This window comes from Labrus bergylta, chromosome 17, assembly GCF_963930695.1.
Source record: "Labrus bergylta chromosome 17, fLabBer1.1, whole genome shotgun sequence".
In the NCBI taxonomy this organism is placed as follows: domain Eukaryota; kingdom Metazoa; phylum Chordata; class Actinopteri; order Labriformes; family Labridae; genus Labrus; species Labrus bergylta.
The window spans coordinates 18,443,938-18,461,773 of record NC_089211.1 but is presented as its reverse complement, the minus strand read 5'-3'; the positions used below and the strand labels follow the sequence as shown (position 1 = coordinate 18,461,773).

General features: G+C 39.0%; 1 protein-coding gene across 1 annotated transcript in view; it reads left to right on the top strand.

Annotated features, from left to right (window-relative positions):
* The first annotated feature begins 11,526 nt into the window (after positions 1–11,526).
* The window catches only part of itga1 (integrin, alpha 1), a 51,911-nt gene continuing 45,601 nt past the window's right edge, over positions 11,527–17,836 (top strand). Inside the window, exon 1 of the mRNA XM_020651536.3 lies at positions 11,527–11,885. Within this exon, the coding sequence (XP_020507192.1) occupies positions 11,837–11,885 (49 nt within the window). The 5' untranslated portion in view covers positions 11,527–11,836. The remainder of the gene's footprint in view (positions 11,886–17,836) is intronic.

Sequence of the window (17,836 nt, the reverse complement as noted above, 5' to 3'; positions counted from 1 at the left end):
AAACACGCACAGACAGCGACTTGCTAGCAAACACGATGAAGCGTTTAGCAGCTACAGAGCCAGATTTTCCCTTGAGGGAGTTTGGAAGAGATTAAAAACAGAACCGGAAGACAATGAATCCTTGACTTACTTTCACCATTTTAACACAAATATGACTACAATTGAATGAACTACTGCTTCATATTACCTTAAACGTGATTATATGACATTGTTGAATACTAAACTTGGTTCCGCTGCCCCCAAGTGGTCAAAAATGTATTTGACACTCCCATACCCTGTAGAAGACTCTTTGTGGTTGGGTTTTTCATCATTGTTACTACTTCCCTTAAATGCCCTGATTAAATAGAGGCATTGTAACTATACACTATCCTACCTTTGACATTTGTTTTATCTTCAAGCGCTCCTAACCTGGAATTTACCACTCTGCATTGAGAGCGCCCGTTCTTCAACTTTTTACTGGCAAAGTAATTTGTCATTGATTGATAAGTGAGCTTTGTAAGATGTTAGTCAGATATCAGTAATAAATAACACTGTCTGGTTCATAAAAAAAGACTATGTGTGTTTGTGAGGCTAGATGTGTGAACATGGAGCCCTTATTTTGTGTCGTACAAAGTAAACATCATTCTGAAACCAATAGAAAAAAATAAAATTCTGTTTTTCTATTTAGCCTCCAGATTTCGTGTTTTTGGTTTTGATCCTCCCTTTCCTCTGTTCTCCCTGCTAGACTTCTACAGGAAGCCTTTAACAATGGGACCCCCCCCCAGAGGTTCTCAAACCCAGCTGTAAGGAGCTCTACAACACACTCACACACATACGCACAAATTTGACCTTGCATTTCACGTACACACACATCTTCATTATGCACAAGAGAAAGTCAACATGCAGCCGTCCATTAACATAAACATTAAATACAACCTTCCTTTGTTAGTGCGGTATAACCAATGAGTTGACAGCAGACCAACATCGTTCAGTCAGGAGATTTCTGATTAGCGTGTAGAGACTGGGAACAGCTGACGAACGTGCAGCTGACCTCAGAGCGAACATTAAGTTTATTTTCTCAGGAGAAGTGATGAAGTACTCAAGAAACCCCTGCCCAAGTCCAGGCAAAGGAGACACTGATGTTGATTTAACATATACATTTACGCAAGTATTGTTAATTTGAGGTACTTGAACTTTATTTTTGTGTTTCCAATTCTTGCTACTTTATACCTTTAATCCATCACATTTCTGCAGATACATTTCAAACATGGATTTTACGTTAAACAACATTTAACTTTTAAAGTGTGATAGTATATTTAACCTGCTCTAAAGTCAATTGCAGGTTTATTTTATCGACAGGTTGACACTACAACAACAACAACAAAAAGTGTATTTCATGTAAATGCTATCAAGTACTATGCATTTCCCCATAAATGTCTGTTTAGGTTCTCAGTCATCCAGGTCATGGTAAATTTGGAGCTTGATCCAAAGGATAACTGGACTGGTTGAAGATCTTGACGACGTTTCACTTCTCCTCCGAAAGGCTTCTTCAGAGCTAGAAATTGAAGCGGCTGTGATCAAGGATGATGAACGTTTAGAACTGAAGAAGCCTTTCGGGGGAGAGGTGAAACGTCTTCAAGATCTTCAACCGGTCCTGTTGCCTTTGGATAAAGATAAAAAATGTCCCCATAAAAAAGATACTTTTGTACTTTAAGTTTTGTTGCCTGATACTGCATCTGTACTCCCATAAGACCTGAAATGCTGGACGTTTAACACATAATGGAATATTTTTTAACATTATATTCTAACTTTTAATTATTTTAAAACTTTGTGTGCTTCTTGAAGCATTTAAAACAATGTAAAACTACCCCAAGTGAGGAAAAATGCACATTGACTGTAGTTTAGCCAGTTCCAGCTAATAATCCTGACCAGATGACTCCGCTGTTCACAATTTATGGTCAAAGGCCAACCACAAAACACGGCATTTGTGGTTGAAAAAGTCAAGTGAAAAGTGAGCATGATGAGGAGGCACGGAGACCTTAAGGTCTTAATCATCATGTGGTAACTCAAGGGGAGGCAGAGTGCGGACGGGTCAAACACACATGATATTCCCGCTGAGTAGCACAGCTTCTACCTGAGGAGGTCCGACCCCCCGAGGGCCTGAACTGGAGCTTTTGTGCACCTCTTAATTCATATGCACAGCAGGAGACATGTCTCCAAAACGAAATCTGTCACAAATGAACTTCCTCACAGTTATGACAAGAGGATTCCTAAACACGAGGTGAACTGAGGACCCCCCCAAGGCAAACTGTAACTTTTATCCAGATGTATCAGAATCTCTTGGTCACCGTTCTTCCTCGCCGCATTATGTTGATGTGTGTTATGAATATTTTTCTGCCGGTGTTCAGGTTTACCACCTGTGGAAGCCAAATTGAAAACATCTCTTCCATGTGATTTTGATTGGATGGACTGTCTGAGTTTCCAAACAAAATTGTAATAAGAGCATTCATTTTTTTACAATTTGAACAGTCATAATATCAACAGAGAGACCTTTACAGGGGAAAAAAACATGAACTGACACCAAAATGTAATACAGGTAAGAAGATCATTTTTGTTTTAGTAAATGTCTTACTCTCTAAATTTAATCAGATACATCAAATGTTCTGAACTTCATACATTTGAACCAAACTTTGAACTTTTAATTTTATGGAAGTGCTATTGGTCTAGTAGGCTAAGAGATGTAAAGCCAATATGAAGGCGTAAAAGATGCATTTCCTTATTTTGAAGCAGATAATACTGAAGCAGGGGTCTCTTCTTGGAGAATAATCCAGTTTGCTATGCCTGGAAGATGCCAGGTCAGAATAGTGAACTCAAACTTGTTAAATTAAATACTTAATGTTTAAATCTTATTTAAAGCAATAATAACCATCATGTTAGTAAACAGTAAGAGAAAGATAGTTGAGATAGTTGTATCAAGTGGGCGTGTTCTCAAGTTATTTTCTTTGAATGTGAAGTTTTTCACGTTATACACCTTGCTCAGACTGACAGAAGTGAAGTTGAAAGTCAAGTTTCCCTTTAAATGTATGCCTAAACTTGAAAGTCACTAAGTAGCCATAGACTATAAGCTGAAGGTGTGACTAATGACATCAATGATGGCTCCATCTTTAACATTATATAGGCTATGACTCTACTCTATATCTGTGAAGCATTTTGGTTGTCTCTAAAAATATGGATAATGTTTTGTCAGTTTTGTAAGGGAAGGCAATACAGAGAGGAGGTGGTGGGACCACAGTGGGTCTCTGTAAAGTCACTAATACTTGCAAAGATAATGTCTCCTAGCCAGTTTATTAATAATTCAGCAAACTGAACCATTCATAGCTTTTTCTTATACTTAATTATTAACATGACTAAGGGAGTCAACCTTGGTAGTCCCCAGCCCCCCCCCCCCCATGTCCTCTCCCATGTCAACCATCCTGACATGTCAGATGTCATGCCAAGAAATGACTGCACTCTGAGCAGAATATGATATCCTCCAATCACAATGGCTATGTGATATGCCAAGAATGTGATGTCACATGCTGCAAACAACTGTGCGTGCGTGTGCACATGTGTAGCTACATTCTTATTGATGTACCCTGGAGGACGCCTGCTCACTGGAACAGTCATTAATGCGGCCCATTCCTCGATAACTGATTCTCACGGTACCAAAGGTTGCATGCTGTAACTTTTAGAAATGAAAATAGGTTTGACACCGCCTGCAGGGAGTGACTTTAGCTCAGGCATTTCATTATTAAATCAATCCTTCTATACCCAAAGCCCCAACAAATATCCTGTACGCTGACACAAGGGTCCGGGAAGAAACTTTGACAGAAGTCACATTCCTGTCATTGTTGGGCGGTCGCAGTCATACAACTGCTTCCTGCAACTTTTGACTCCGTTTCCACAACAATGCCCATTCCAGTCAGAGTATGAAGGAAGACATATGAATAAAAGTCTTGAGCTTTGTGTGGTTATATTAAGGTACTTTGGTGCTTTGAGCTCAATGCTAATGTTAGCATGATATCATCATCACAGTTTCCCTCTTTGAGTGTTATCATGATTAAATAAGCTGACAAATTAACCTAAAACTAAAGCTGTAATGATTTAGGTAACAACCATTTAATCATAAACAAAAGCACTCAACTAAATCAAAAATGTATCCAGATGATTTGAGTGAATGGATCAGTCATGGAACATGTGGTGTGTTTTATTATTTCACCTTAAATAAAATAGACAATCTTATTGTTGGACCAAAGTAAAAAGTCTGCGTACCTCCAAATTCTGTATGATGAATTGTCTTTGGATATTGGTACTAAACTGAGTGCCACTTTATCTCATTTGGATTTTGATTTGAGTTTGTTTCAAATTTAGTTCAGCAGCACTAGAACAATAGTCAGGGGAATCAAAAAAGTATTTTGGTATCATCCTCATGGCAACATAAATATCTGTACCCAAATGCATTATAACATGAATGCCGTATGTCTACTCTTAACCTCACATTTTTCACAACGATAGATGACAATTATTTGTTTAAAAGCCTTAAAATCCTTTGCGATCCAAACTCAAAGCCCTTCATTTTTACACTTTGAACTAAATGCTAATTTCAGCATGCTTACATGTAACAAGCTTTTTGCTGAGCAGGTTTTGTTAAGCTTGGTGGTCATCAGACTTTAGCACGTTCAAAGATATGGCTGGTGGGAATGTATGTTTTAAAAGTATATGGAAAGTATTTGCCCTGCAATGTTTCAAATAAACAGTTTTATATCTCAAGTCCGCTGGTTGAGTACACCACTGTAGCGTAGCAATGTCGCCATCGGCAGGCATTTAACAATGATTTAGCCTTACTTCTTTAAACAAATATCTGCATGCAAGAACATCGAACAACTCATGTTGAAGGTGTTGATTTCCAACACTCACTCTGTTCTGGCTTCTCAAATTGGACTACAATCAAAGGCAACATACGGAAATGGAAGAAACTGAAGTCTTGGCTGGAGAACCCTGAAAAGTCTTTTTGTGGTCAGACTAAAGTCAATGGCTTCTGAAATTGCACAAAATGAAATGACAAACTATGCAAATATACGTGCCAAATACATAATGTCAAAGAATGATAGTGTAATGCTTGACTATAAAGTAAACGAAGAACAGGGATTCCCCACTGTTATAATAGAGGGCAGAGGTGCCCGGTGTGCCTGTGGGAGACAGAGAGGCAGCGACCACGCTGTAATCTATATACTCTGACTCGCTGTTGACAGAGTCAAAGGGTCGAGACCCTCTGCTGGCCCTCTGTAGAGTGAAGGGAAGCTCCAGGTCCTGTCAGCAACAGAGATGAAGAGGGAGCAGTAGTGAGGAGGAGTCTGGAGAGACTACTAATTGCTGCCCACATGTGTCAGATTCTTGTTTTTTGCCTGCCTGGAGGGATTTAAGGATGACTTTGAAGATAGTGAGCTAATTTCTACGGACATGCTTCAGGGCAGACATCACAGGCCTGCATTTGGGATTAGGAACAAAAGAACCCAGTTCAATTGTATATTTTGGCATTTTTTACCTTTAAATCATGCCACTTCTGACATCTTGAAATAACACTTCACAAAGTTCTCTTGTAGAAAAATTGAATCTTGATAAAGAATTAAAAAAAACAGTACTCTATAAAATAAAATGAAGACTTTTTCATATGTAACAATTGGCACAAAATTACCTAAATGTGACTTGTGAAAAGTAGGTTGTTCAGAAGACAATTTAATGGTCAGAGACAAGCCTCGCCTTCTACCCAGGAAATAAAACACAGATACACAGATACACTGATCACATTGGTTTCCATCTGCTTTTTATTATGAGGCATTTCCTGTTTGTTAAAGCCACTCCAAATGTTTGTCATAGTCACATCACAAGTCTCAAAGAACAAATATAAGATAAGAGCGAGAACAAAGGAATAAGATTGTGGGCCATATGACGGTTCAGCTCTAGATATTTCTATTTGCCTCCTTGTTCTGGTCAATGTTCGAGTTCAAAAAGTCAGAAGCTGTTCTCATCAAACAGAAATCAGTGAGAATGGATCTGCTTTCTCTCACGCTGAGCTGACAGACGACTTTCTTTTTCCCTGAAGTTCAGCCCCTGCGGGATAGCTAAGTCACGCTGGCAGCCACCCATGCTGCTATCAACAAAAGCAGCATAATCATGAGAAGTCTTATCTTAAACATTTGTTGCCTTTGCTGTGACTATAAGGTTAAAAACAGAGGCCAAATTCAAACAGACACTATAGAGGCAACATGCCCTTACATAGCAATGATATCCACCTTTGTCCTGTGATAAATAATGTTCCTGACTGTAGAGACAAATATAGAAAGCAAAGTTGGCTGTTGTTCTCTGTTCTGGTTGTCTAAACTGATGATCAGAATCAGAACCAGCTTTATTATCAAAACATGCCGAGTTGTCATTCAGTGGGTTCATTACACTAAGAAATTGTAAACAAACAAAACAGAGATGTCAACAAGCAATAATAGTTTGGTTCTTGAAGGATTAAAAGTCAGTTTTATTATTTGTAGCCTGTGAAAACTGTTCTGAGTACAGTGGCTCTGGAGAAGCTTTGCCAAGTCTGAGAAAATAACTCTTGAAGTTGTTATCAGGGTGATTACAGCTCGAGCCCGGAGAGGTTAGATTTATAGCAGAAAACCCAGTCACAAACTGGCATTGAGGATCATAAAGCACAAGAACATTTACCAGACAGACAGGAATGGTCTAACAAAGGGTTTCGTTGATTTAGAGGACAAATGGAATCAAGAGATATTGAAGCTTGATAATATGCACTTAAAGACGAGGAGAAAACCTGGATTTAATCAAACTGATCAAGATACAGATTACCAAATCAACACTATAGTGTTCTCAATAGGACTACATACAGCATAGGCTACTTTGTGCAGGTTGTACCAAAATCCACCAAAAACTGAAATATCCTGACATTTGCTTTTAAGTAAATATGACATTTTTAGTATAAACATTTATCCCGTAGACAAAATTAATTGATATCCTTCATTTTGGCTCAAGTTTTTGTCCGCATGACAGCAGATGTCTGTAATTACTTTCTATACGTTTTTGGGGCTTTTATTTTGAAGGCTGGTTTTACTTCTTACCTGCAGCAAACAGATTAAATAAGTAGGAATTCACTGCCTACTAATTGAATGAAAACCACTTTCATCCTCTCTCCACACATCTTAGCACTCGGCTAGAAGATGTACCAAGTATGGAATTTGTAATTTTGTATAGTTTTAGTGCTTAATCTATAGTGGTGCTTTGTATGTTTGTTTTACTTTGTGTGTGTGTTTGGAGGAAAGCAATCATGCTAAGGGTGTTGCCATGCTAGCTTAGCAATTAGCTGTTAGCTTGATTTTAGCCTTGGTTAATTGGGACCTGTAAAACTTATGATTATGGTAATTTGTTGGACAGCTTATTAAACAGTTCTCAATATTTGTTTAATATCTTCTTGATTTTATTTGTAACTTCTTGATTTTATTTGTAACTACAGGCTACTAACAGAACATCTGTTCAAAGAGTCATCTGTTGCTCTTGCTGAGGATATCACTAAAGATGTAAGTCGAACATTAATTCTCCTTTTATTAAGCTCTGTTTTTGGTCTCCACCAACTCCAAAGGCAGTTACCTGAATCTTTCCCTCCAAAAAAGCTTCTGAAACATTCAACAGATAGCCAGAACCTGTTTCTCTCTGCTGTTTGATGCTAGGATATGTTCAGCTGGATGTTTTTGCTGAAAATAACAAGCCCACTTCTGCGTCTAGGTAAACTTCTGAAGTGCCTCGGTTTCTTTCTGTCAATAGATATGAGTTAAAAATAGTTTCGAATTTCCAGGTGTAAGATCAGAATTTAACAGAGATTACCATACAAAGTATATGTTTATTGCTAGCTGTCATCTACCGTTACACACAAGCACTATCCTTTTGTATACATTACAGATTCCTGAGATGCTCACTGTAAACAGCTTTCACTAGGGGAAGGGTTGTTATTGAGCAAAGATGATCTCCTGCTTAGCTTTAACATGACTCAATGACTGACTCGGTCTGCAACATACATATATTGTCTCTGAACAAAGCTAATTTCCTTCACTTAAAGGGATTTACTGGGCCTGGGATACACAGTATGTCTTCATTACCTCCACCACAAAAAGCAGCTCAGAAAAGCTTCAGTGATTGGAGAATAGTCATGTTTTTACAGATATCGTTCAAAGAGAGCATGCATTTGTAATATTGATAGAAGATGCCCTGACTCATTAGGGATCCTGAAAGCCTTGTATGCTTCAAATGCTCTCTTTACGTCTGGATACATATGACATGTAAAGTGGACAGAAGAAGAAAAACGCATTAGAATAGATTGCCATGGCGAGTAGGAGAATATAGTATGTCAGGATGATGGAGGAAGGGGAGGAAACTATGTAGAGGTAAAAAAAAAAAAAGAAAAGATGAAAACATGGCGAGCAACTTGTACGCTCTCTATACATTGTTAACACTAAGAAAAATAAGCATGGGAGTGGGCCGAGGTGTGTAAGAGGATGAGGAAAGGCGGACAGGGAGATGGGTGGGGTAGGGTATGTAGTAGTGAGGAAATACATAGAAACTAATCAGGGTCTTCCTGAGTCTCAGGCTGAGATATCTGCAGGGCTGAAGACAGGAAGGACTCCTGTAAACTTTCTCATTCACTGGGAGTTCCTGAGATCCCTCTCTGATACACATGCACGTCTTCCTGTTCGTTTAAAGTGTTTCACGTGTCGTCTTTATGTTTGTGTAATTATATTATGTGGAAGGCTCCAACAGGATATATCGTATGTAAAGTAAGTAGCCCATTCTGCATGCTCGCTGATAAAATGAGCTTCATGTTTGTACTTCTTTGTATATACACATTCATAATATTTACACACGGAAATGGAGAAGTATACTGTTGGCTTGTTTCTCAGTGATTGAAGAAAATGGATACACACATGCAGGTGTGTGTGTGTTTGAGTGTGTGTGTGTGTGTGTGTGTGTTTGTGTGGGTGCAGTGACATACTTTGGCAATGATTGTCTCCATGTAACGAATATGGTAGAAAATTGCAGGGTAAAGAACAACGATTTCTTTTTTTAAAAGGCTGAAAAGTAAGTTCAAACAAAGAAAAAAACAAAAGGCAGACAATAATCCAAGATAATATGTGTTACTGTGCTGTATGCAATTAAAGTAACTGCAGGTTTTTTCATGGTTTCTAAGTGTTTGTCACGGTTTTGGCAGCGTGACAAAGTGTTAATACAAGAGGGGTTTAAGATGATGACCGTAGCTAAAAAAATGTGAGAGTTGAGTTGAGTTTTTTTTTTTTTTGAAGGTAAAACTGCATACTGTGTTCTTTCACACGTTTCACAGTGTCTTAAAAACAAACAAACATAGTGACAATGCCCTGCAATGGAGTTCATAATGTTACACAGTCAAGAGACTAATTCCTTCACCGGCTGAGGTCGTGATTGGTCGACCAAACACTGAAATTCAACACAGGAGAATGTTGTTCATTTCCTTTTTCCTACCAATAATATACTTTAGCTTTAAATACATAAACATGGTTATTGCAAAACAAAACATAGAGGTTTATTATTTTTTACCAAGGATGCAAAAGGCCCCCTAAACCTAGCATCAATCTAACAATAGCCGTGATCTTTCCATAAACACTTCCAAATGGTTTTGCACTTACAGCTAACCAAACCTTTACCATAAAAGTGTCGATTGGCTTACTATGACTTACATGGAAAGACAGGACAGTGGATAGTGTCAGAAGCAGAGAGAAAGAGAGATTGGGGAATGACATGCAGGAAACAGGTGGGATTTGAACCCGGGCCGCTCGCTTCGAGGACTACAGCCTCTGTACACATAGGGCACAAACTGATCAGGGCACTGGCGCCCCTTCATAGCTATCCCAATAAATCAAAATAACACCAACTAGTGAGAAATTGCTGAGATTCAGATCATCTTACTGCTCAATTATGTGATGATTGCAAAGGGCAGTAGAAAGACAGTCCAGGGTATCACTTTAAAGTGCAGGTAATGTGCTGTTTTTTTTTTTTTACATTATTGCAAATGTCTATACCAGACCAGTTGGTATTATTCAGTGAGCTCTGGCCTCCCTGGACAATTTTTTTGTGACCACCCTTCCTCTAATAATCCCACAATAATCTTACTGGGATTTCTCACCACCTGTGGGTCCATGGAATTGGCACCACTACTCAGACTATTTGTAACTCTGTACGTCTTATAACGATGTAAGTCACTGGGGGGGGCTGAATTATTGGGCCTGAATGGTTTGATTATTCAGCTACTGCTCAAAGACAAGCAGCCAAATCAAACCTTCCCACACATTTGTTTCTTTAATATGACAAAATCTGTTTTTTTGTTGTCGTGTCAATCAAAGATGCCATTTATTGAATTAAACTGCATCACAAAGGTTTTATTTCTGCTGCGACTGATGTTAATTGTTGCCATGTTTGCATGGCAATGATATTGTTAATATGGGGAATTATCAGGGCATAGTTCAAGTTAGAACAAGCTATTTGAAAGATTGGCTACTAGTGATGTTAGAATTCAGCCCACTTTCTAGCAGTATTGTTAGCAATGAAGTATGCTGAGCTTTTGATTATGTTTTATGTTTGGAAAGTTGTGATTACCTTTAAAGGTAAGTAGCTCTAGTTCAGGTTATAGGCTGGGCTAAGCTGTAGAAAGCTTAACTTATATTGGAAATGATTTAAAGTGGTTGTTCAACTGGCAGATTAAAAAATGTCCCCGCAGGTGCTTCAGAGATGGTTAGACTTCTATTTCATAAAGTGCATTGAACCTGACTTTCACGTCACCCACAGCTGCTTAAGGAGTGTGGACCCCTGGGAAATATAGTCCTTATACATAGAGTAGAGTGCTAAAGGGGCATTGGATGCAACATTTATCATAAAGTGAAACAAAGAACATTTAAGTTTGCCTGATAAATGCCTCTTCATTTCGTCCCTGAACTATTATTATAGTAACTGATAAGTAGGTTTCTCTTGAGTCTTTGAATTTTATCGTTTACCATGTACATTTCTTTGTGTTAATGATTGCAGAAAAAAACTTCCCCCACATAATAAAGCCAAAAATCTATTTTCATACATGACTCTCCTCCATCACAAATCTGGTCAAATCACTGGCCAGATTTATGATGCACTTTTCCCCATTAACACAGCCCTAATGAAATTATAAAATGTCTTAAATACTACTACACAACATCTCAGTTTACACAGGGTGATTAATAGTGACTGATGTGCATAATCAGCTGTTCCAAACTGAATATTGCACGAAATAACTATTCTGGTCTAATTGTTTAATGCCTGACAGACACAGACATCATCGCTGCAGTTATTTTTACTGCTCAGATTTTCCCATGAACCGCCAGACCAAGCCCCCTCTAACGTAGCATATAAAGTCCTGTGCATGAGTGAACTCCTTACAACGCTCCCTCCCGCCTTCCTCCTCCTCCCTCGCATCCTCCCTCCTCCACCTCCCCGTTTCTGTCTGTCCCGCTCCGCTCAGCAGACTCGGCTGCACGCAATGGAACAGATCTGAACCCGGGTGGTGGAGTCACTTTGAAACGGGACCTCAGACAGCTATAACTGTGGATGCTGCTGGTGAACAGGAAATGCCTTGTGGACTCTCGTTTGCCATTTAGCGATTTTACTTCTCTGGGCAGCTCTTGTTTATCACCAAAAAGCGAGCGGGGAACGAAAGAAGTCTGGGTAACTGAGGCGATACACAGGACATCCATCGCGCATCAGGATGCTCGGTATAAGGCAGCATTTCACTTTGACAGCAGTGGCAGTTGTTGGTGAGTAAGAACTTATGAGAATTGTGGTTATTTGAGGATATTTTACCATAAAATAATGCATGACAGGCGGAAAAGCTGCCGATTTATGCCGCGTCAAGGTCTCCAGCGCGTCTTTGCGCACACGCTTGGCAGCAGCTTACGACTGAATGCATCAATTAGGTGTGTCACTCACGTTGCCTGCACCCTTAATAAGAGGTGGTGGCACCAGTGTCCTTGTAAACTGCCCCTAAATACTTTCCGTCCTCCTTTTGCCCAGATGTTATTTATTCTGACAGAGGTAAACCGCAGAGCACTTAATTGTTTCTACGTGCAGGAGCGTGGTCTTAGAAGCATGGTGTTGCCTCTTAAAACAGACATATTACAGGCGGTCACATTTCTGTATGAGGCTCTTATTGGATCTTGCATGAGAGGGTTTAGACAACAGTTCCAAAGCATACTATAGGCATTGCTGCCTCTATGGAAACATTTCTGCAGTGTCATGTAATCTAATTTCGTCATGTTTCTGCAGAAACTTTGTAATACAGCATGAGTCAGATCCTGTGGCAAAACAAACCATTGAATTAATCTTGAGGGGTTTCATCTGTGATAATTCGATTTTAATTTTAAGAGGGCTTAAAGTGAAATGAATAGTGTCTTTTTCACCAGCTTTAAAAGGCAGTAAGGTTTTGTTTTAGTAACGGATATGGATATGTGTTGGTATTCTGCAGTCCCATTGGTGAGGCTCAGGTTCAGCTCCAAAGCAGCAGTGCTGAATTAACTTCTAGGTCATGTCCAAGTAGTTCAAACATGGTGGAAAGTACCGGTAAAGTTGGGTAAAAAAAAAGACAGAAGACGACGTAAAAGAGCAAAGTAAACAGGGCAAGTCTCTCTAATTCTCAGATTTCTACGCTTACATGTGACGCAGGCTTGTGCTGGTCATTAGAGAATTGAGTTAGAGATGGAGATCAACTTGTGTGTGGCTGTGTGTGTGTGGCTGTGGTGTGTATGTGGACAGGGATCAGCAGAAGCTTGCACAGCAAACCTTCAAGAAGTCAGGTTTACTCCCTGGATCCAGCTAAGTTTAGCTCCTCCAATCAGATTTCTCCTCTCTTCTGCTGATTGTTTGTGAATGACCTTGAACTAGTTAGTGTGCTGTTTTTGTCTCATCCTGCACACTCAGACCATGGCATGTAATGTAGTCTGAGTTGTTGCTGAATGTGACCTCAGCTGGGTTACACAGGGGTAGAAGCTATCTGTTTTGAGACCATACTGGGAGATCCCATGTTGTGCTTTGGGAGCTGGCCCTGTCCGCCTCGGAGGCCCACATGTGGTTATTGTAGTGGCAGCATTTAATCCGGGTAAATTCCTTACGGAGATGGGGCTACAGGTGGTTTGAGTTTGGTACTGCGGAGGAGAAGGGGCATCTGGCTTCAATCAGCATGTGTCGGACCAGAGTGACCAAGCTTACTAAGGACGTGAACAGCATGAACACTTAGACTCACTTAGTCTCACTTACAGAGCGCTTTAACTTATAATTATGTTCAGTGTTGGTTAACAAGTTTTTGTTTGTGATTAATTGATGAATTGCCAATTTTTAAAGGTGTTCTGACACAGCATATAAAAAATGTCCATCACAGGGCCCAATGACTTGTCAGGCTTTCAGATTTCTTATTTAATTTTAATAATAGTCCAAATAAAACAATTAGTCGGATTGTTCATTTATTAGTTGATCAACAGAAAAATAATCTACATGTGTCAACAATCTATCCTGGCTATAATGGTTCCAGCATCCTAAATACCAGGATTTGCTTATTTTCTCCATCTTGATATTACTGTTAGGTGAAATTAAAAATGTTGGTTTTTGAAGTAAAACTGTAATCTAACATGCCAGACATAGTAAAACATCACTGTGACTGGGAAATAGCAAATGACATGTATTCATTATTACACTGTACATTGTATGTTAGAGCTCCACTGATACTTTGGTCACTTGGTAATATTGATCCAATACAGCTTAATCACTGATATACCCGTATCGGTGTAAATGTTTTCTGACATAAACACAAACAAACACAATTTAATGGTTCTTATAGTGGTTCAGAAACGGTGTTATCCGATATTTGATTCTTGGGTCCGATATTAGGGAGAGAAAGAATCCGATACCGATATATTGGCCAGTATCTTTCTTGGATCTATCTTCGATCTGTTAAGATCAATAAATAGATATATACATTTATTGTGTAAAGCAAATATAGTTATCCAACACTTGTGGTAAAGATCAATAATGAAGACAAGATGGTCACTCGACTGGAAAGTAACTGTACATGTATGAGCATCTCCGCCTGACACTCTGGAGAGTGATAATGCTTGTTGTAATCCATATAGCACACTCTGCTGGTGAACTGCTATTGTAATACAATGAAACTCAAATAAAATACTATTTGACTTGTCATTAAATCCAGTAAAATCGGCACATATCTGCGATGAAAGTAGCCGATACTGATAGTCACTGGATATGCTACTATCGGCCGATATTATGGGATGGCCGATTAATCGGTCGGGTTCTAGTGTTATCACAAAGTTTGTCCAGTAGAGTTCTATCAAACACCACAATACTCTCAGCACTGTCTGCAGCACGTATAGCCAAGCATGATTACCATAGACTGTATACAAACATGGACGTAGTTTCAGTGATGTCACCCATTGGTTTATGAAGCAGACTTTTGAAGCCCTTCAACTGTCATATGTCCAACTAACTTTCAGTCCTAACAGGCAAAGAGCTGGGCAGAGGGAGGCCTTATGACTCCTGACAAACAGCTGCAAGGCTCCCGCCCATTCAACAGCCCAGCCTTGCCCCTTATTATAAATAACTCCTATCTTCCATAAAATCACAACAAATTAGTGTGTGCCACTCAAGAAATAAGCTATGCAGACAAAATCAGCTTTTCTATGCAGGCTGTGAAAAGGTTTTTGGTTTTTCTGCTGTAAATAATTGGCTATTTTGAAAGGCTGTTTGTTACTTCCAGGACTTTTGCAACCATTCTCAAGTGGACATTAAAGAATTGTGGGATTTATTATTACGTTTACCGCTGGATCATAACAGATGGTGGTCTGGACTACACTTGGCTGACTAGTGTTTCTCATATTCTCTAATGAAGTTACCTATTTAAAAAAAACCTTCAGAGAGTCAATCCCTGCAAAATCCAACTAAGTAAATTATGCAGCCTAACACATTTTCTGCCACATTAGTAAAGTTGAGTTTTAACCATCTAAAATCAATATTGGTCTCACTCTCAAAAATCTTATTGTGCAGGCTAGACTTATAATTTATTGGAAAATAAAACAGAGTTTCAATAATGAATGTAACAACCAACAAATGACTGATGTATGAACATCACTGCAACTATTGAATTGATTAGCCTTAGTTTATTTTATTTTATTTTTTGATATCCTTTTTTAATCCCTGAGGAAAATTTGGGTTTACACTCTGTTATTTTTAGGGACATGCTTCTCACACACATAGGCCCGAATCACACGCATGCACAAACAGGACCTGTGGACATGCATTGGTGGAGAGATTTCAGAGTCGGGCTGCCACAAGCTGCTAAGCAGAGAGCGCACCAGAGCAGTGTCTGGATTGAGTCTGGATATTGTCAAATAACCTCATGAATTATAAATTGATTAACTTGCAAATACACGAGTTTCTTGACTTCTAGATACATACTTTTGTATATTAAATGTCTGCTATACAGGAAGTCATGACAACAAATAATTGTTTTGCTTGCTAGTGATACACCATGAAGCTGTTCATGTGAAGTGAATGCATCACAGAGATCACACAAGTTGTTTGAAAAAGGCTAAGGGACAATGTGAAGTTCACATAATGTTTTATCACATTAGATGTGTGTAGATCCGTTTAGCAGCATTTTCTTACAGCCAGGATCAGGATAAAGACATTTAGGGGGAGAAGGGTTTGTCAAACATAAACTGATATGGATTTCTCAGTATTCCATTGAGGACTGGGATGCTTTTTTTTCTTGCATTTTGTCACATCTGACGTTTGGGAATTTGTCTTTTTTTTTTCTACTTTTTCATGAGCTGAAGCAGATGACCGTAGCAGATGGTTAATTCGCTAAAAGCGATGAGGTCAAAGGGTGTAAGTCTTCAGACATTAAAGCTCGGAAGGAATTCATGAGCATGAGAAGTGAACCCAGACTTCTCCCTCATTAGCAATATGTCTTGTCTTTGTCCTCCTCCTCTGCTATCTCGGCTATCTGTCATTTGAATCAGCTCACTCCCTGAGTCACAGCAATTAGCACTGATTGGACTTCGACTGACTGCTGGCAGAGACACAAAGATTCACTGCAATGTTTAAGAAATTAAGTTTGATACAGTTAGTTTGTTTGGCATTTTTGATGCTGTAACTTTAGCCTTATTTTGAAAAATCAAGTACAACAACTGGACACACCAAAACATCACACTGAGTCTCTGCAATCACGTTCACGTGACGTAAACGTCTTAATACATACAGTCATTGTCCACGGAGGATTAATCCAACAGACTTTAATTTTGTAACCAAACATTTGCTTTTCTAACAGCTTAACTTCCTCGTGTTAGCTTTATCGTTCATAACAACTGAGCGTGCCGATGTTAGCTTTACCGTATACAGCCACAGATTACAGCGAGCGTAGCTGTAGATTCTTACTGGCCCTCTTCACAAACGACCTCCTGATATTTTCAAGACTATATTGAGATATTCGAGCCCTGAACTATAACAATGTCACGAACAACGTCCTTGAATTGAATGTTCCAGAGTATCTGCCTGCTGTGTTCAAACATCAGCTCACCCTGAATTTACGTGGAATTTTTTTAAGGGGGAAGGAAGGAAAAGTCTGTGTCAGTGTGAGCTCACATGCGCAAACATCCTGTTTTTGTGCAAAAAAAGTGTGGTGTCAGTGCTAAAACAGCGAAGGGGGATGTGTAGGGTGGGGTGGGGGGGCACCTTGATGAGAAATGAAAAACATTCCAGGTATTTTGACTGTTCGAAGGCTAAAAAGAAATACCACCATCACCACCATTATACAACAGTTATCACTGACAGACAGTATTTTGCAACTTCTGAATCAGTGTCAGTGTGTCATCTTTTTTCTCATTTATCAGGAAGTATGAGTTAAGGAGCAGAAACTCGGCATTCAAGTTACACCACCTCATTTCCAAATGCTGTTCCATCATGTTTATTACCAAATATGACCTTGCTACTCGTATGACTTCTGCACTTCTTTTTTTAGTATGTGTGTATGTAACCAGATTTTTTGGACTGAAGTATGCGTCACAACCATCTGAGTCACTTCTCATTGTTTACGCAGGAAAATACATTTAAGCACCCACATGCTCAAAATGAATTTGATACATTCAGTTAGTTAGTAAGAGAGTAAAAATGTATGTTGACTGTGAGGTGATGTGGACATTTAATCAATCAATTATCATTTTCCGAAGCTAGAGTTGAGTCAAATCTTCTCTACAATGTGGTTGTGTTGTCCATCAGAAGATCAAGTGTTCACCTGCGTTACATTGACATGCAGACCGATTAACAAAGTACTTTAACCACTTTACTAGACAGAGGTGTCATTTCTCAACAAGCTTTTCTTAAAATCTTTCCATCGCTTTATGGTCGGTACCACAGTATATCTTATGTGATGGAGGTGCAGATTTTCACACCTCCAACAAATGAGAACGTCTGGTAATGAACTAACACTTACCTCATAGTTTACATTTCAAGTGTGACTGTGTGACAGCATGTGACTGTGATAAACTGAGGCTCAGAGTTTTCAGAGCTATTTGACCTCACCTTGTTTATATGTCACGTGTATCAGATAAAATGTTTGAAAGAAATCAATACAATGTCATTCTAAAACATTGTGTGTATTTTTTATATCCATAGAAGCAAGGTCCTTGTTCACAAAAAAAGCCTT